This window comes from Trichosurus vulpecula, chromosome 9 (genome assembly GCF_011100635.1).
Source record: "Trichosurus vulpecula isolate mTriVul1 chromosome 9, mTriVul1.pri, whole genome shotgun sequence".
Taxonomy (NCBI): Eukaryota; Metazoa; Chordata; class Mammalia; order Diprotodontia; family Phalangeridae; genus Trichosurus; species Trichosurus vulpecula.
Window position 1 is genome coordinate 191,696,279 of NC_050581.1, and position 16,842 is coordinate 191,713,120.

At 44.2% G+C, this 16,842-nt stretch overlaps 1 protein-coding gene across 2 annotated transcripts in view; it reads right to left on the reverse strand.

The window, feature by feature from the left end:
- SCN5A (sodium voltage-gated channel alpha subunit 5) overlaps window positions 1-16,842 on the reverse strand; it is a 185,371-nt gene that overhangs the window by 79,992 nt on the left and 88,537 nt on the right. For both annotated transcript variants that reach the window (XM_036737927.1, XM_036737926.1), the window contains exons 11-12: window positions 9,946-10,125; window positions 7,877-8,257 (exon numbers count right to left, since the gene is read on the reverse strand). In XM_036737927.1, coding sequence (XP_036593822.1) covers window positions 7,877-8,257; window positions 9,946-10,125 — 561 coding nt within the window. The remainder of the gene's footprint in view (window positions 1-7,876; window positions 8,258-9,945; window positions 10,126-16,842) is intronic.

The window sequence follows — 16,842 nt, forward strand, 5'->3', positions numbered from 1 at the left end:
TTTCCTCCTCCATAACGTGGGATCAGAGGAGACTTGAGATAGGCTTAGAAGGGACCTTTGTTGTCGTTCAGTCGTTTTCAGTCCTATCCAACTCTCAGTGACCCCATCTGGGGTTTTCTTGGCAAAGATACTAGAGCAGTTTGCCATTTCCTTCTCCAGCTCATTTTACAGATGAAGAAACTGAGGCAAAGAGGGACTTGCCCACGGTCACACAGCTAGTAAGGGTCTGAGGCTGGAGTTGAATTTGGGTCTTCCTGACTCCAGGCCCTGCTTTCTATCCACTGTGCCACCTAGCTGCCCCTTAGAGATCATCAAATCCAATCCCCCCATTTTACAGATGTGGAAACTGAAGCCCAGAGAATGGAGAGGATTCTCCTGAGATGTCAAAGATGTTCAATGGCAGGGCCAGGGCTTGGACCTTTGAAGCTAAAACCAGTGTTCCCTCCACCAACACTGAAGAATGTCACTATTATCAGTAGTAATAGCAGTATTTACAGAACACTTTAACATTTGCAAAGCACTTCATGCGCTGTCTCATTTGAATGAGTCATATCGCCTGTCTGCTGCCACCCCAAGCCTCCATTTCTGCCAGTGTCTTCCCCCAATTGTGCCTGGTAAACAAGTGGCACCCATGGGGGGCCAAGAAGAGGGATTGATCCAAAAGCGAGGGGGACCCTGTGGGAGATCCATTAACAAATGGAACCAAAGGGCTCTTTGACCCAAAGATCGATGTCTGCCTGGAGAGCCACAGGCTCCGTCCTCAGCCCAGGCCACATTTTTATCAGTGACTTAGCCCAAAGCACAGGAGGCTGGCCAATCTGGCTGGGCAGGATATGGCCCGGAAGGAGCTGCTAACGAATGGAATGGCTGGTTCAGCATCGAGAGAGGACCAGACAGGCTGCCCTGGGAAGCCCATCAGAGATGCCCGTCAAGTTCTCCACTTACTCTTGACAAAATTGACCCACCGGCCTGGATAATGTGCCTGGCAGCTCACTGTGTGACCTTCTGTAGGTTACTTAACCTCTCTGGGCCCCAGGCTCCTCATTTGTAAAGTGAGGGGGATGGTCTGTCAGCTTTCCAAGGTCCTTCCCCTCTCCAATGTTCTATGAACCCGCAGCCAGAAGGCTTTAATGGATTATAAGTGTAAGATGAGCCAGCCAGGGTACCAGGATTTTAACAAAAAAAAAGAAAAAGTGAACTGTGATGTTGGGCAGCCTCTGGAGAGGGGCCGCATCCAGGACAAGGGTGGTGAAGGGCATGGTGTGCTCCTCAGCCTTCATCAGGGCACACCTGAAATGCTGCTGTGCCTAGGTCCTGGCCCCTCGCTTAGGAGGCACTTTGATTATAAGCCAGAAGAATGGACATGGGAGGAGGAGGGGCCGGTGTTTTAGGAGGACCCACTCAAGCTGCTTAGCCTGGAACAGAAGACCTCGTCTGCATCATGGACCCTCTACCCCCACCCCCTTAGCGGTGTGATAGAGTGGATGGCTAGCTCCTTCTCCCAACAAGGTTTTAAAATGCATGTAAGAAAATACATAGAATTCAGGAAACCAATCATATAGAAACTGAGTGAGAACTCCTCAGGATAACGACTTAAAATGCCTCAGATAAAAAACATGGGATTTTGAAGGAAAAAATTCCATTGGAATGAAGTTTCAAAGTAGTAAAGAAAGCAAAGAGTCCATGGATCCCCAGCTTCAGAGCCCTTGACTCTGGAGGCCACACTGGCTGCCATATTCAAGCATCTGAATGGTTCTCTCCTGGAAGAAGGGTTAGCCTCCTCCCATTTGGCCTCCAAGGGGAGGATCAGGACCAAGGAGGAGGAGTTTCAGAGAGGCCGATTGGAGCTTGTGTTCATAGCATTTTAGATTTTAAAGGTGGAAGGGAGCTCAGTGATCATTTAGTTTATTTGCCTCATCTTACAAGGGGGGAAAAGGAGGCCCATAGAACAGAAGGCCTAAAGAGGGCATAAGACCTTTGTTTGGGGTGGATGGGATGACGGCAACAAGCAAAAGGGCTGCCCAGTTCTTACTTTGTGTTTTCTCTGCCACAGAGAATGGCCTTTGGATTGGAAATGCCAACAAAAATGAGCAGGAGGGAGTTGAGCCCCAAGATCAGGAAGGAGGCAGGGAGTGAGCATTCCGTTGCCCTGGATGAACTCAAATTCTTGGGCCTGGAAGGGCCTTGGGCAGGGGGGGATGGTTAAGTGCCTGCCAGGGGCCTCTGAAAATCTGTGGACAGGAGGTGAGGTATCGCAAGAGTGGAGGAAGGCAAACGAGCAAATCTGTAAAGTCCAGGTCAGTGAGTTGGCTGGAAAGATTCTGGAAGGAGCCATTAAAGAGATAGGTGACAAACACCTGGAGAGGGAAGCAATGGCTCTCAATGCACTCAACGGCTTCAACGAGAGCAGAGCCTGATGCAGACTTTGTGATGGTTGGTAAGTCATTTTTTCAGTCATGTTGGACTCTCTGTGGCCCCATTTGGGATTTTCTTGGCAAAGATACTGGAATAGTTTGCCATTTCCTTCTCCAGCTCATTTTATAGATGGAGAAACTGAGGCAAAGAGGATAACTAAACTACTAGATCAGGGGAATGAGTGGACCTAAATTTTGGCAAAGCTTCGGCTAAAGTATCTTGTTAAAGATGGAGAGGGATAAGATGAATTGGATGGCTCACCTCAAAGAAGAGTTGTCAATGATTCGATGTCAGTGGGTAAGGAGGTCTCCAGTGGAGTGCCCCAGGGATCTGTGCATTTTTTATCAATGACTTAGATAAAGGCAAAGATGGCATGTGGCACCAAACTAGGAAGGAGAGTTAACAAAAGGATCATGACAGGCTAGAGCAAGGGTTAGCAAACCATGGCTTGTCAGCCAAAGCTGGTCCACCACCCATGTTTGTATGGCTCTATAGCAGGCAGGGAGCCATATTTGGCCCATGGGTCATGGTTTGCCGATCACCATGCTAGAGCGCTGGGATGAATCCATTAAGATGAAATTTAATAGACATATATGTAACATATTCCCCTTGGGAATAAGAAATCAACTTTCCATGGATAATGTGAAGAAGACATGGTTAGACATTAGCTGTTCTGAAAAAATCTGAGGGTCTGAGTAGACTGCAAGCTCCATGAGTCAGCAGTGGGATGTGGCTAACATGATCATGGCTGTGTTTAGAGGGGTGGAGCTTCCAGGAATAGGCAGGTGATAGATCCACTGTCCTGTGCCCTGAACAGACCTCCTCTGAAGGGCACCACAACTGAAGAAGGGCATTGATAAGCAGGACAGTGGCCAGAGGGTGCCCACACTGCTGAAGGGACTTGAGTCTGTCTCACATGAGGAAGGAGCTAAGCGTGTTTAGCCTGGAGGAGAAGAGACTCAAGGGAGATGTGATGGCATCCTCATGGATGTGTAGGACTGTCATACGGAGGAGGGATTACATTTGTTGTTTGTCTCCAGGGGCCAGAACCAAGAGCGATGGAAGCTCGACGTCTGGAAATGCCATATATTGATTGATACAGAGCCATAGCTCTATCTCCAGATGGGACCTCAGACCCATCTAACCTTACCCCCACATTTTATAGATGAGGAAGCTGAGGCACAGAGGGGGGAAGTGCCCAGTCCGGCATTACACAGCTGAGGAAGGATTTGAACCGGGGCCTTCCCGATTCTCAGTACCTACGATGCCACACTGTCCCAAAGTAGCTGCCTGTCCTTGGAGGACTTCAAGGAGAGAGGCTGGATAGCCACTCGTCAGTCGGTTATGATGGGGGGTGTCTCTTGATGTATACGTCAGACACAAAGGCTGCTGAAGGCCCTAGTATCCTGTGAAAAGGCCATGGTCATCATAGGACCATAGAGTCAGAGCTGGAAGGGGGCTCTGAGGCCTTCTGGTCCAACCCTCTTGTTTTACATACAAGGAGACCAAGACCCAGAGAGGACCATGGAGCTGGGAGGAATCTTAGAACCTGTATTGAGTCTAACCTCCTCATGTTACAGAGGGGGAAACTGAGTCTGGGAGAGAGTGACAAGTCTCATCTATCCAATGAAAGGATTGGAACTGATGACCCCTGAGTTCACCAATCCTAAATCTATGATCCAATGCCCTACCCCCAACGTTGGCACCATATTAGAAACCTTGGTCCCAGAAAATCTGGGCAGGATTTTGACTGAACAGCTACTCTTCCTATCTCCTAATATCATTTTAGAGGCAAGAGGTTAGAGGGCTGGCCTTGGAGGCAGGTATCTAAGAACTGGATCATAGAATGAGGATCGACAACCAAATCCAACCCCTTCATTTTATAGATGAGAGGTTAAGTGATCTGTCCAGGTAAGAGGTAGGATTTGAACCCAGGTCCGAGTCTAGCTCTCTATCCACATTACTGCTTGCCTGGCCCCTCATTAGGATAAACAGAGGCCATGAAACATTCCTAGATCCTCCCTCCATCATCATCGTCCCTTCTCCCCAAATTCTGCCTCAGGATTAGGATGGAGGGGAGAAACAGCTGGGAGCTTCCCCTCAAGAACTCAGGCTGAGCTGGAGAAAGGCAGGCCTCCCGGCCTCTAATTCAGTTAGTTTTATAAATGGCCCCATCTTGGCCCACTAATCCCTTTAACTTTGGAAATGGCCTCATCTTGGTCCCCCTAATTCTTTTAACTTTAGAAATGGCCCCGCAGATGTGAGAATCCGCAAAATCCAAGTCTTGGGTAATGAAGTGTATGAATGTGGATGCTGCCCGACATGGGCAGTGAGATGAGAAGATTTTCTCCCTAATGAAATTAGGAAATGATATTAACTTACCCAGTGCTGATCTAATTCCCAAGCTACGAGCCTCCTGGGCCGTGACCTTGCTGGAGGCAGCCCAGCCTCATGGAGCACCTGTCCATTTCCCACATCAGGACATCAGCCATGGCTTGGCCGTGGGGCCCAGAGCCTCCCCCGCCCAGGCCCCTGTCTGCCACCACTAGAGGGAGAAGGGGGGGGGGACTTCTGAGGCATTCATCTCCAAAGAGGGAGGTTTCCACAAACAGCCGTTGCCATCCCTCTCATAATCTGATCTCTTCCTCCTCTGAGCTCCTACAACCCACGGGCACATTGGCCTGAATGAAAGGCAAGCCTCTTCCTACTTGTCCTAGGTTCTGCTCAAGCCATGACCCTTCCCTGAAGAATCTCTAGTCTACATATACTCCAAATTCCTATGGCAACCATGGAGCTGGAGATCACCAGCCTTTGTCCTGGAAAAGGGAGTCCCTCCCTCTTTTTGGTGGTGAGGTGGGAGATGGCAGCTGGGGGATGTTGACTAACTCTTTGGTTGGAGTCACTTGCTGTGTACCCCAGGGTATAGATTAAGAGCTGGAAGATGTGTAAGGTGTTGTAGGGAGTTAATAGTTTTCTTCATTACCAGGTCACTTCCTGGTATGCTGAGGCACCCTAATCTCCCTCTAGTCCCTCAGGGAGGGCACGCCAGTCCTGCCCAGACACTCCCTGCACCTGATTGGTGAGAGACTCCCATATTGTTTGGCTGAGGTCTATCACATCTTTCCATTCCACCATAAAGAGACCCCTCCCCCTCTCACTTCTAGCTCTGGGGTTATTGAATCTGCACAATACTTGTGGTTTGTCCTTCCTTCTCAAGGAAGACCATGACATCAGGAAGGTGATGTCATGACTCGCAAGTGAATTAGATTTAAGTGAGGCAGGGCTGTGCAAAGTCATCAGCCTTACTCTCTCCTGCAGAGCCATCTGGGTCCATTGCTAAGACATGGGTCAGGACAACTGGACATGGTCCCGGATGCAGTGGGAGACTTTGGCCTTTTTGAGCTCAGGTCTTTCCCAGGTTTCAGTTTGTCTGAGGCAACACCCATTCAGTGATTAAGGCTAGGTAAGAAATGAGGCAGAGAATGGCCTCTTTGAGGTCACCTAGTTACTACCACTCTTGGAAAGAAAATGTCAGTAATTGCTTCCTAGCTCCTTGAAGCACCCTTCCCAGACCATGGTTGTCTCTGGTTATCCTCCTCTATTAGAATGGAAACTCCTTGAGGGCAGGGGCAGTCTGGCTTTGTATTTATACTCTCAGTGCTTAGCACCATACCTGGCACAGAGAAAGCACATCATAAATGTTTTTTCATTCCTTCCTTCAATCATTTATTCCTTCTTCCATCCATTCGTTCCACTCATTCAAAGAGGGCTCTTTTGGGGGAAGGCAGAGGTTCCAGAAATAAATATGATATAAAACCAAAGGCATCAGTAAAACTTATTAAATAAAATAATTACAGAGCCTGGGAGGAGGAAGGAACCTCAGAGGCCTTGTAGGCAGCTGGCGGTGCAGTGGAGAGAGTGCTAGATCTGGAATCAAGAAGATTTGAGTTCAAATGCAGACTCAGACACGTATTAGCTGTGTGACCCTGGACAAGTCACTTTACCCCTACCTCAGTTTCTCCATCTGTACAATGAGGATAAAAATAGCACCTACCTCCCAGGGTAGTTGTGAGGAACAAATGAGATATTTGTAAAGAGCTTTGCAAACCGTGATGCATAATATAAATGCTAACCTTTATCATTATTATTATGTGGTCCAACTCTCATTTCACAGATGAGAAAACCAAGGCCCAGGAGACAATACTTATAAAATCCTTCACAAACCACAAAGCACTATGTAAACACCAGCTATTGCTATTAGTTATTACAGTCTAGGTCAACCCCCTCACGGTGCAGACGCTCAGGGAGGTTGCCTAAAGGGACATAAGTGGTAAGCCACAGAGCCAGGATTTGAACTCAGGTCTCCTGACTCCAGGGATGTTGGCTGGTAAGATGGGACAGCCAAGACAGGCCCTGGAGATTATCTAGTCCAGCCGTCTCTTAATCCTTTGCTATGTCTGGTCCTCGGCTCCCAGAATCCAGGCAGGGGCCATATCATATCCCCTGCCCCTGTGTTCTCTCCCAGGGGACTGGACTCGTAGCTAGGATCATGGGAGGGCTCAGGAAGGATGTTGATAAAGGCTGGTCTGGCTAATGGATGGAGAGCCGGCTTCAAATATTTGTGGGTGTGTCACCTGCAAGAGAGATTGGCCTTATTCTATGCCCAGTGGCAGAGGACAGAACTGGGCCCAAGGAATGGTTGGCTTGGGAGGTGAGCTCTAACTCTATACAAGGGTGAACTTTGAACTTTCTCACACCGAGAGTGGCCCTCATTGAATGAGGGTTGCCCTCAGGGGTATTGAGTTCCTCATCACCAGAAGTATCCAAGCAGAAACTGGTTGAACCTCTGGCACTGGGCTGAGGGCTGGGCTGTCACAGACTCCTAGGAAGTCAGACTTGGAAGGGACCTGTGTAGCCCCCTGGTCTAACCTGTGGCCAACAAGAACCCCATCTACAGACAGCAGAGGGGAACAGATGCAAAGGACTTGGGTTCAAATCCACCTCAGCTGCTTACTGCCCAAGTGGGTCCCTTCTTCTCTGGGACACAGAGTTCTCATCTGTAAAATGGGGAGTTTGGACTCCATGGCCCTTGAGGTCCCTCCCAACTCCCAACTCTGTTCTGTGTGACCCAAGTCCCACCGACGACACAATCTTTTAGAAAGCAAATGGCCATTTCTGATGTGTTCAAACTAAAACTTCACCAGGAAAAACAATTTCTGTTTGCTCTGCTTTTGGGCCTTTCAGAGCCAAATTCTGACAGTCCTACTCCAGAGCATATAGAAAGGAACCATTCTCATCATCGCAGACATGCACATCCATGTGGGCACACACAGGCACATGTATGCACACGCACAGACAAGACCACATCGACATGGACAAGTGCCGACCTCAATGGTCTTTTGTAATTCTCAGGCTCTGCAGTGGGCTGATAGACCAACTATCTGCCCAATGGCTGGCTCACCGTGTCTGGAGGTCGGGGCTTCTCCAGAATCACGGGAGACAGTAGGCTGCCCCCAGGGGATGTGGCCTCCGGGACCCCCGTGGCCAAGAGGGAGACCACGCCATTGCAGTCCACAGCACTGTTCCTCTTGCCATTGTGTATGAAGTTGGGGGCGAGGGGGCCTCCCGGGCTGGCCTGGCTTTGGGCGCTGGGCCGCCGAGCAGGCCAGGGCACCAGGAGGGATGCCCGGTGACTCTCACTCTCCCCGGGAGTGCTGATCTCATCGTCAGCGAAGTCTGTCTCTGAGCCCAGGTCCCTCCGGCGGAAGGTGAAGACGCTGCCGTGACTGGACCGGCGCTTTAGGGAATTCCTGTGGGGGCCGTGATTGATGCCTAGAAGGGTCTGGGGTGGGAAAAAGAGGAGAAGGAGGGGACCAAGTCAAGACCTTGTCTAGCTCCACACTGTTTCCTCGTGCCTGCTTATCCGTGACCCCATTCCCCCACCCAGCTGTACCAAGGGCCACCAGGGGAGGTCATGCTCAGGCATCAGAGGCTCATTTTGTCTTTACCTCACAAAATGCCCTCTGTGTAGCCCCTCCTGCAGGGACCTTGGGGACTGTGTCTGCCCCAGGCTCTGGACTCCAACTCTATCTGCCTCCCCTAAACAGCTCTACATAACTCCGCACACACTTGGAGGTGGCCTTCAGCCACTGCAGACCCCTTGGATGGACCTGGTCATCTGAATGCTGTCCCCCCAAGGAGTAGTGCCATGTGTGGCCCCTAGTCTGAGGAAGAAAACCACTGCCTTCTCTACACAGCTCTGAGGTTTGCAAAGCACTTTGCATACCTTATTCCCCTGGAGCCTCACGACATACCTGTGGAGGGGTTAGTCTCATATTTGGGGACTCTGGCTTTCTCCAAGACTCAACTCTGGTTCTGCCTGGTTCTGTAGTTCTTTTATTGCCAGAGCCTTCGCCTGAGACGCCTATCATCTGTTCTGCATCTGTCTTGGATGTTCCTTGTTATTTCTGCGTCTCCCATTTTTGAAGAGATTGTAACACCAAAGCACTATAGAAATGCTTGGTTTCTTCCTTCTTGTTCATTAGATCTTAAGCTCCTTGTGGGTGAGGACTATTTTGTACCCTCAACACCTAACACAGAGCTTGGCCTCCCAAGGGTGCTTAGTTGATGCCTCCTGACTGACCTCCCAAGGTCACACAGCTGGCCAAAGGCAGGATCCTTCAATAAAGAGCTTCCTCCCTGAGGGGTTAGGAACATGGCGGCCTGTCCCAGCCCTTCTGACAGGAGCTCCCCACCTTCTGCAGCAGCTCACCTGGTCAGGCTGGGCCTCAATGCCCCTGGGATCTGGGCACTGGCCCCCTCTGCTGGCTCCCAGGCTGCAAGGGAAGAAAGGGGGCAGGTGCCAGTGCCCACAGGGCAGCATTGGGATGACAATGCCTGAGACCTCTGATTGCCCACTAGCCCTCAGCTCTTGCTAAGTGGGTTTGCAAGGCAATTAAGCCTCCCTGGTTCATTAAGCCCAATGAACCTACTATAATTAAAGTATTAGCAAGAGCTGGTGTCTTGGAGGCAGCTGCTACAGCAGGCTCCTTGGACCAATGCAAATAGCTTAGAAGGGAGGTCTCCATCCTACCCTGATGCCCCTGCCCAAGCTTTCTGGCTAAAATCCAGTTGTGGGGAGGTTGACTGGCAGGCCACAAGGCATCCCAGAAAGAACATGGGCTTCATGTCCCACCTTGCAGACTTATTAGTCTGTATGACCCATCTAATTTCTCTGAGCATCATTTCCCTCATGGGCACCCAGAAAAGCTAGATGGGAGTTCAGAGGACAACTAGTCTACCTCCTTATTTTACAAATAAGAAAACTGAGTCTGCATGAATTGAAATGTAGTGCTGAGAACAAGAGAGGTGAGTGTCAACCCCATTACCCTCTGCCTTAGTCAGACTACATGTAGAATCCTTACTGTGACCAATTTTGGGGTCCATATCTTGGGAGGTGCAGTAACACAGAAATACCTTTGAAGGATCAGAGTGAGAAAAATACAGTGCTGAGGGAATGGGGGAAATTACCATTCTCCGAGGGCCATCGTCTGACTCTGATTTGGGGAATCTGTCTTCCCCACAGTCCTCTGTCCCTGAGGACTGTCTCTTTCTTCTCCTGCTCCTCTTGTCTGGTGCTGTCTTTGGGGCAAGGGGAGACATCTCAAATGAACTCCTGGACATGGTGTCCATGCCCCTGGCGGTGAGAGCCTAGAAGAAGAAAGAAGGCAAGGATTTCCTAGTTAGTAGCTTGGATTAATGGTGATACTGGATTTGCTCAGCCTGAATCTGAACCAAAGACAACTCAAACCCTTCTCTGGACTTCAGTTTCTCTCTCTGTAAAAGGTGGGGTGTGGCCCAGATAAACTCTAGGGTTCCTTTGGTCTCTTGATGGTCAGTGGGTTTGGGCTCAAGATAATAACAGTTTACTCTAATAAATACGATGATACACAACAATTTCAAAGGACTCATGATGAAAAATGTCATCCACAGGGGGGTGGGGGTGGGGTGGGGGGTGGAGCCAAGATGGCGGAGAGAAGCCGGGAAGCTGTCTGAGCTCTTCCCAGTTTCCCTTGGAAACAATGTTAAATCAAGTCTCTAAACAAATTCTGGGTGACAGAAAACACAAAAGATGGAGTGAAACAATTTCCCCACTTAAGATAACTTCGAAGGACTTCAAGAATGGTCTGTCTCACTTGGTAAAAGGAGAGCACAGCCCGATATCCAACCAAGCCAGTGGAAGACTCTTAGCCATAGCACAGATCAGCAACTGAGGCTTGTCAGTCCTGGCTCAGCAGGCCAATGGCATAGCAGGCCAGCCGTGAGGCCTCCAGCCCCAGGGCAGAAGGAAAACTGCCAGTCCCATAACCCCAGCACAACAGGCAACAGGCAAAAGGCTGGGCCACCCGAGCTCAGTGGGCAAATTGAGAGCCCTGGAAGCTAGCTCTGGCACAGAAAGCCAGGGACTAGGCACCTGACTCCCAGCACAAGAAGCTTAGGAGAGTGCCCATTGTGCCCTAGGAACAGAATTCAACTTTAAAAGTCACAAAATAGGCTAAAAATGAGCGAAAACCAGGAAAGAGCCCTGACCATAGAAAACTACTATGGTCAGAGGGAAGATCAAAACACAAACTCGCAAGAGGACAATGTCAAAATGCCTACATGTGAAGTTTCAAAGGGAAAGATGAATTGGTCTCAAGACCAAAAAGCCTTCTTGAAAGAGCTCAAAAAGGATTTTAAAAATCAAATAAAAGAAGTAGAAGAAAAATTGGGAAAAGAAGTGAGAGTTATGCAAGACAGAGTCAACAGCTTGGAAAAGGAAGAACAAAAACTGACTGAAGAAAACAATTCCTTAAAAATTATAATTGGCCAAATGAAAAAAAAATTCACTGAAGAAAATAACTCCTTAAAAAGCAGAACTGCTCCTCTAGTCACCCCAGACTAATTGACCACCCCTCAATCCCCCCACAATCTTTCTGTATATAAGCTCCATCTTGCCTCCATGAAGGCATTCAGATTCAATCGAGCTCAGTAGATTGAATCTGGCCTGCTTGTGAAATCAAGCGCCACAAATGGTGAGATTTCTTAAGACTACTAATTATGGCAAATCTTTAATAAACTTTGTCTTTTTCTTTGGCTGAGAAAAAAAGCAGAACTGGCCAAATGGAAAAAGTACAAAAGATACCTGAAGAAAATAATTCCTTAAAAATTAGAATTGGGAAAGTGGAAGCTAAGGATTCTATGAGACATCAAGAATCAGTCAAACAAAATCAGAAGAATAAAAAATGGAAGAAAATGTAAAATAATTCATTGGAAAACCAATTGACCTGGAAAACAGATCTAGGAGAGATAATTTAAGTATTATTGGACTGCCAGAAAGCCATGATCAAAAAAAGAGCCTGGACAGCATCTTTCAAGAAATTATCAAGGAAATCCTAGATATCCCAGAATCAGAGGGTAAAATAGTCATTGAAAGAATCCACTGATCACCTCCTGAAAGAGATCCCCAAAATGAAAACTCCAAGGAAAATTGTAGCCAAATTCTAGAATTCTCAGGTCAAGGAAGAAATACTGTAAACAGGCCCCCAAAAAACCAATTCAAATATCAAGGAGCTACAGTCAGGATTACACAGGACTTAGCAGCTTCCACATTAAAGGATTGGAGGGCTTGGAATATGATATTCCTGAAGGTAAAGGAGCTTGGATTGCAACCAAGAATCAACTACCCAGCAAAATTGACCACAATCTTTCAGGGGAAAAGATGGACATTCAAAGAAATAGGGGACTTTAAAACTTTCCTAATGAAAAGACCAGAGCTGAACAGAAAACTTGATCTTCAAATACAAGACTTGAGAGAAGCATAAAATGGTAAACAGGAAAGAAAAAATGTTATTCAATAAGATTAAACTGTTTATATTCATACATGGGAAGATGATACTTGTAACTCTTGAGAACTATATCTCTATCAGGGCAGTTAGAAGGAGTATACATAGACCAAAAGTGTGGGTATAAGTTGACTTTGATGTGATGATATTTAAAATATTAAGGGGTGAAATAAAGGATTGTATTGGGAGAAGAGTAAAGGAGGAGGCAGAATAGGCTAAATTATATCACATGTAGAGGTACAAAAGACCTATTATAATAGAGGAAAAGAAGGGAGAGGGTGAGCATTATTTGAACTTACTCTTACTGGATTTGGCTCAAAGAGAGAATAACATAAAAATTAGTTAGAAATTTAGCTTACTCTATATGGAAGTAGAAGGGGAAAGGGAAAAGAAAATGGAAGAGGAGTACTGATAGAAAGGAAGGCAGAAGTATGAGGAGAAAGGGAAAAGGGGAAAAGGGGGCAATGCTGGAAGGGAGGGCAGATTGAAAGACATAGTGGACAGAAGCAAAAACCTGATGAGGAGGGACAGGATGAAAGGAGAGAGATAAGTATAAATGGAGGAAAAAGAGGATGGATGGAAATACACAGTTATTTATCATAGCTGTGAATGTGAATGGGATGAACTCTTCCATAGGACAGAAGTGGATAGCAGAATGGATTAAAAACCAGAATCCTACACTGTTTACAAGAAACACATTTGAAGCAGAGAGATGCACCCAGAGTAAAGGTGAAAGGCTGGAGCAGAATATATTATGCTTCAGTTGAAGTAAAAAAGCAGGGGTAGCAATACTGATCTCACACAAAGCAAAAGAAAAATAGATCTAATTATAAGAGATAAGGAAGGAAACTATGTCTTGCTAAAAGGTACTACAAACAATGTAGGAATATCAATACTAAACATACATGCACCAAGGGGTATAGTATCCAAATTCTTAGAGAAGTTAATTGAGCTACAGGAAGAAATAGTGATCAAAACTATACTAGTGGGGGACCTCAACCTCTCTCTCTCTCAAAACTAGATAAATCTAACCACAAAATAAACAAGAAGGAAGTTAAGGAGGTGAATAGAATTTTAGAAAAGTTAGATATAGTAGACCTCTGGAGAAAACTGAATGGGGAAAGAAAGGAATGCACCTTTTTCTCAGTGGTATATGGCATGTACACAAAAACTGAGATATATTAGGGCATTAAAACCTCACAATCAAATGCAGAAAGGCAGAACTATTAAATGTATCTTTTTCAGATCATGATGTGATACAATAAAAAATATGTATAATAAAGGGCCATGGGAAGATAGACTAAAAATTGATTGGAAACTAAATAATCTAATCCTAAAGAATGAGTGGGTCAAACAACAAATCATAGAAACAATCAATAATTTCATCAAAGAGACTGACAATAATGAGACACTATGCCAAAATTTATGGAATGCAGCCAAAGAAGTTCTTAGGGGAAATTCTATATCTCTAAATGTTTACATGAATAAAATAGAGAAAGAGATGATCAATGAATTGGGCATGCAACTAAAAAAGCTAGAAAAAGAACAAATTAAAAATTCCCATTAGATACCAATTTAGATATTCTGAAAATCAAAGGAGAGACTAATAAAATTGAAAGCAAGAGAACTATTGAGCGAATAAATAAAACCAAATAAAAAGGATAAACCTTTAGTTAATTTGAATAAAAAGAAAGAAGAAAACCAAATTATCAATATCAAAATGAAGAGGATGAATTCACCACCAATGAAGAGGAAATTAAAGCAGTAATTAGGAGCTATTTTGCCCAACTGTATGCCAATAAATCTGACAATCTAAGTGAAATGGATTAATATTTACAAAAATATAAATTGTCCAGATTAATAGAAGAGGAAATGAAATACTTAAATAAACCCATTTTAGAAAAAGAAATTGAACAAGTCATCAATGAACTCCCTAAGAAAAAATCTCCAGGGCCAGGTGGATTTACAAGTGAATACTACTAAACATTTAAAGGAGAATTAATTCCAATACTATATAATGAACTATTTGGAAAAAAAAGGTGAAGGAGTCCTATCGAATTTCTCTTATGACACAAATATGATTCAGATATCTAAACCAGAAAGAGCCAAAATAGAGAAAGAAAATTATAAACCAATTTCCCTAATGAATATTGATGCAAAAATGTCAAATAAAACATTAGCAAAGAGATTACAGCAATTCATCATGAAGATAATATACTATGACTAGGTGGGGTTTATACCAGGAATGCAGGGGTGGTTCAATATTAGGAAAACTATCAATATAATTGACCATATCAATAACAAAACTAAATCCTATGATTATCTCAACAGATACAGAAACAAGTTTTTGGCAAAGTACAGCACTCATTTCTACTAAAAACACCAGAGAGCATAGGAATAAATGGAGTTTTCCTTAAAATGATAAGTAGCATCTATCTAAAATGATCAGCAAATATTACATGTAATAGGGATAAGCTAGAAGCATTTCCAATAAGATCAAGAGTCAAACAAGAATGTCCATTATCACCACTGTTATTCACCACTGTACAAAAATGTTAACGTTAGCAATAATAGAAGAAAAAGAAATTAAAGGAATTAGAATAGACAATGAAGAAATAAAACTACCACTCTTTGCAGATGATATGATGGTATAGTTAGAGAATCCAAGAGAATCAAGTAAAAAACTCCTTGAAACAATTAACAACTTTAGCAAAGTTGCAGGATATAAAATAAACCCACACAAATCATCAGCATTCCTATATATTACCAACAAAACCCAGCATCAAGAGATAGAGAGAGAAATTCCATTTAAAATAACTGTAGACAATGCAAAATATTTGGGAGTTTATCTGCCAAGATAAACCCAGGAACTATATGAATGTGATTATAAAACACTTCACACAAATAAAATCAGATCTAAACAATTGGAAAAATGTCAACTACTCATGGGTAGGTTGAGCTAATATAATAAAAATGACAATTCTACCTAAATTAATTTACTTATTCAGTACCAAACCAATCAAACTATCAAAAATTATTTTATAGAGCTAGAAAAAATAATAATAAAATTCAGCTGGAAGAACAAAGGTCAAGAATATCAAGGGAATTAATGAAAAAAATGCAAAGGAAGGTGGCCTAACTGTACCAGATATAAAACTATATTATAAAGCAACAATCGTCGGGACTACTTGGTACTGTCTAAGAAATAGAGTGTGGATCAGAGGAATAGGCTAGGTACATAGGACACAGTAGTAAATGACTATGGTAAACTACTGTTTGATAAATCTAAAGACTCCAGCTTCCCAGATAAGAACTCACCATTTAACAAAAACTTCTGGGAAAACTGGAAAATAGTATGGCAGAAACTAAGCATAGAGACACATCTCACACCATATACCAAGATAAGGTCAAAATGGATACATGATTTAGACATAAAGGATGATACCACAAGCAAATTAGGAGAGCAAAGAATAGTTTACCTGTCAAATCTATAGAGAAGGGAAGAATTTATGACCAAATAAGAGATAGAGAATATTATGAAATGCAAAATGGATAATTTTGATTACATTAAATTAAAAAGTTTTTTACACAAACAAAACAAATGCAAACAAGATTAGAAAGAAAAATGGGAAGCAATTTTTACAGTCAGTGTTTCTGATAAAGGCTTTATTTCTCAAATATATAGAGAATTAAGTCAGATTTATAAGAATACAAGTCATTCCCCAATTGATAAACGGTCAAAGATATGCATGGGTAGTTTTCAGATGAAGAAATTAAAGCTATCTAAAGTCATATGAAAAAATGCTCTAAATCACTATTGATTGGAGAAATTTGAATTAAAACAACTCTGAGGTACCACCTCATACCTATCAGATTGGCTAACATGACAAAACAGGAAAATGATAAATGTTGGAGAAGATGTGGGAAAATTGGAACACTAATGCATTGTTGGTGGAGTTGTGAACTGATCCAACCATTCTGGAAAGCAATTTGGAACTATGCTCAAAGGGCTTTAAAACTGTGCAAACCTTTTGATCCAGTCTCCTAGATCTGTATCCCAAAGAGATTATAAAAAAGGGAAAAGGACCCACTTGTAGAAAAATATTTATAGCAGCTCTTCTTATGGTGGTCAAGAATTGGAAATTGAGGGGATGCCCATCAATTGGGGAATGACCAAACAAGTTGTGGTATATGAATGTAGTGGAATATTATTGTGCTATAAGAAATGATGAGCAGGTGGATTTCAGAAAAACTTGGAAAGACTTACATGAATTGATGTTGAGTGAAGTGAGCAGAACCATGAGAACATTGTACATAGTAACAGCAACATTGTGCAATGATCAACTTTGATAGACTTGGCTCTTCTCAGCAATTAAATTATCCAAGACAGCTCCAAAAGACTCATGATAGAAAATGCTATCCACATCCAGAGAAAGAACTATGCAGTCTGAATGCAGATCGAAGCAGACTATTTTCATTTTTTCTTTCTTGTGTTTTTTTCCCTTTTGTCCTGATTCTTCTTTCACCATGACTAATGTGGAAA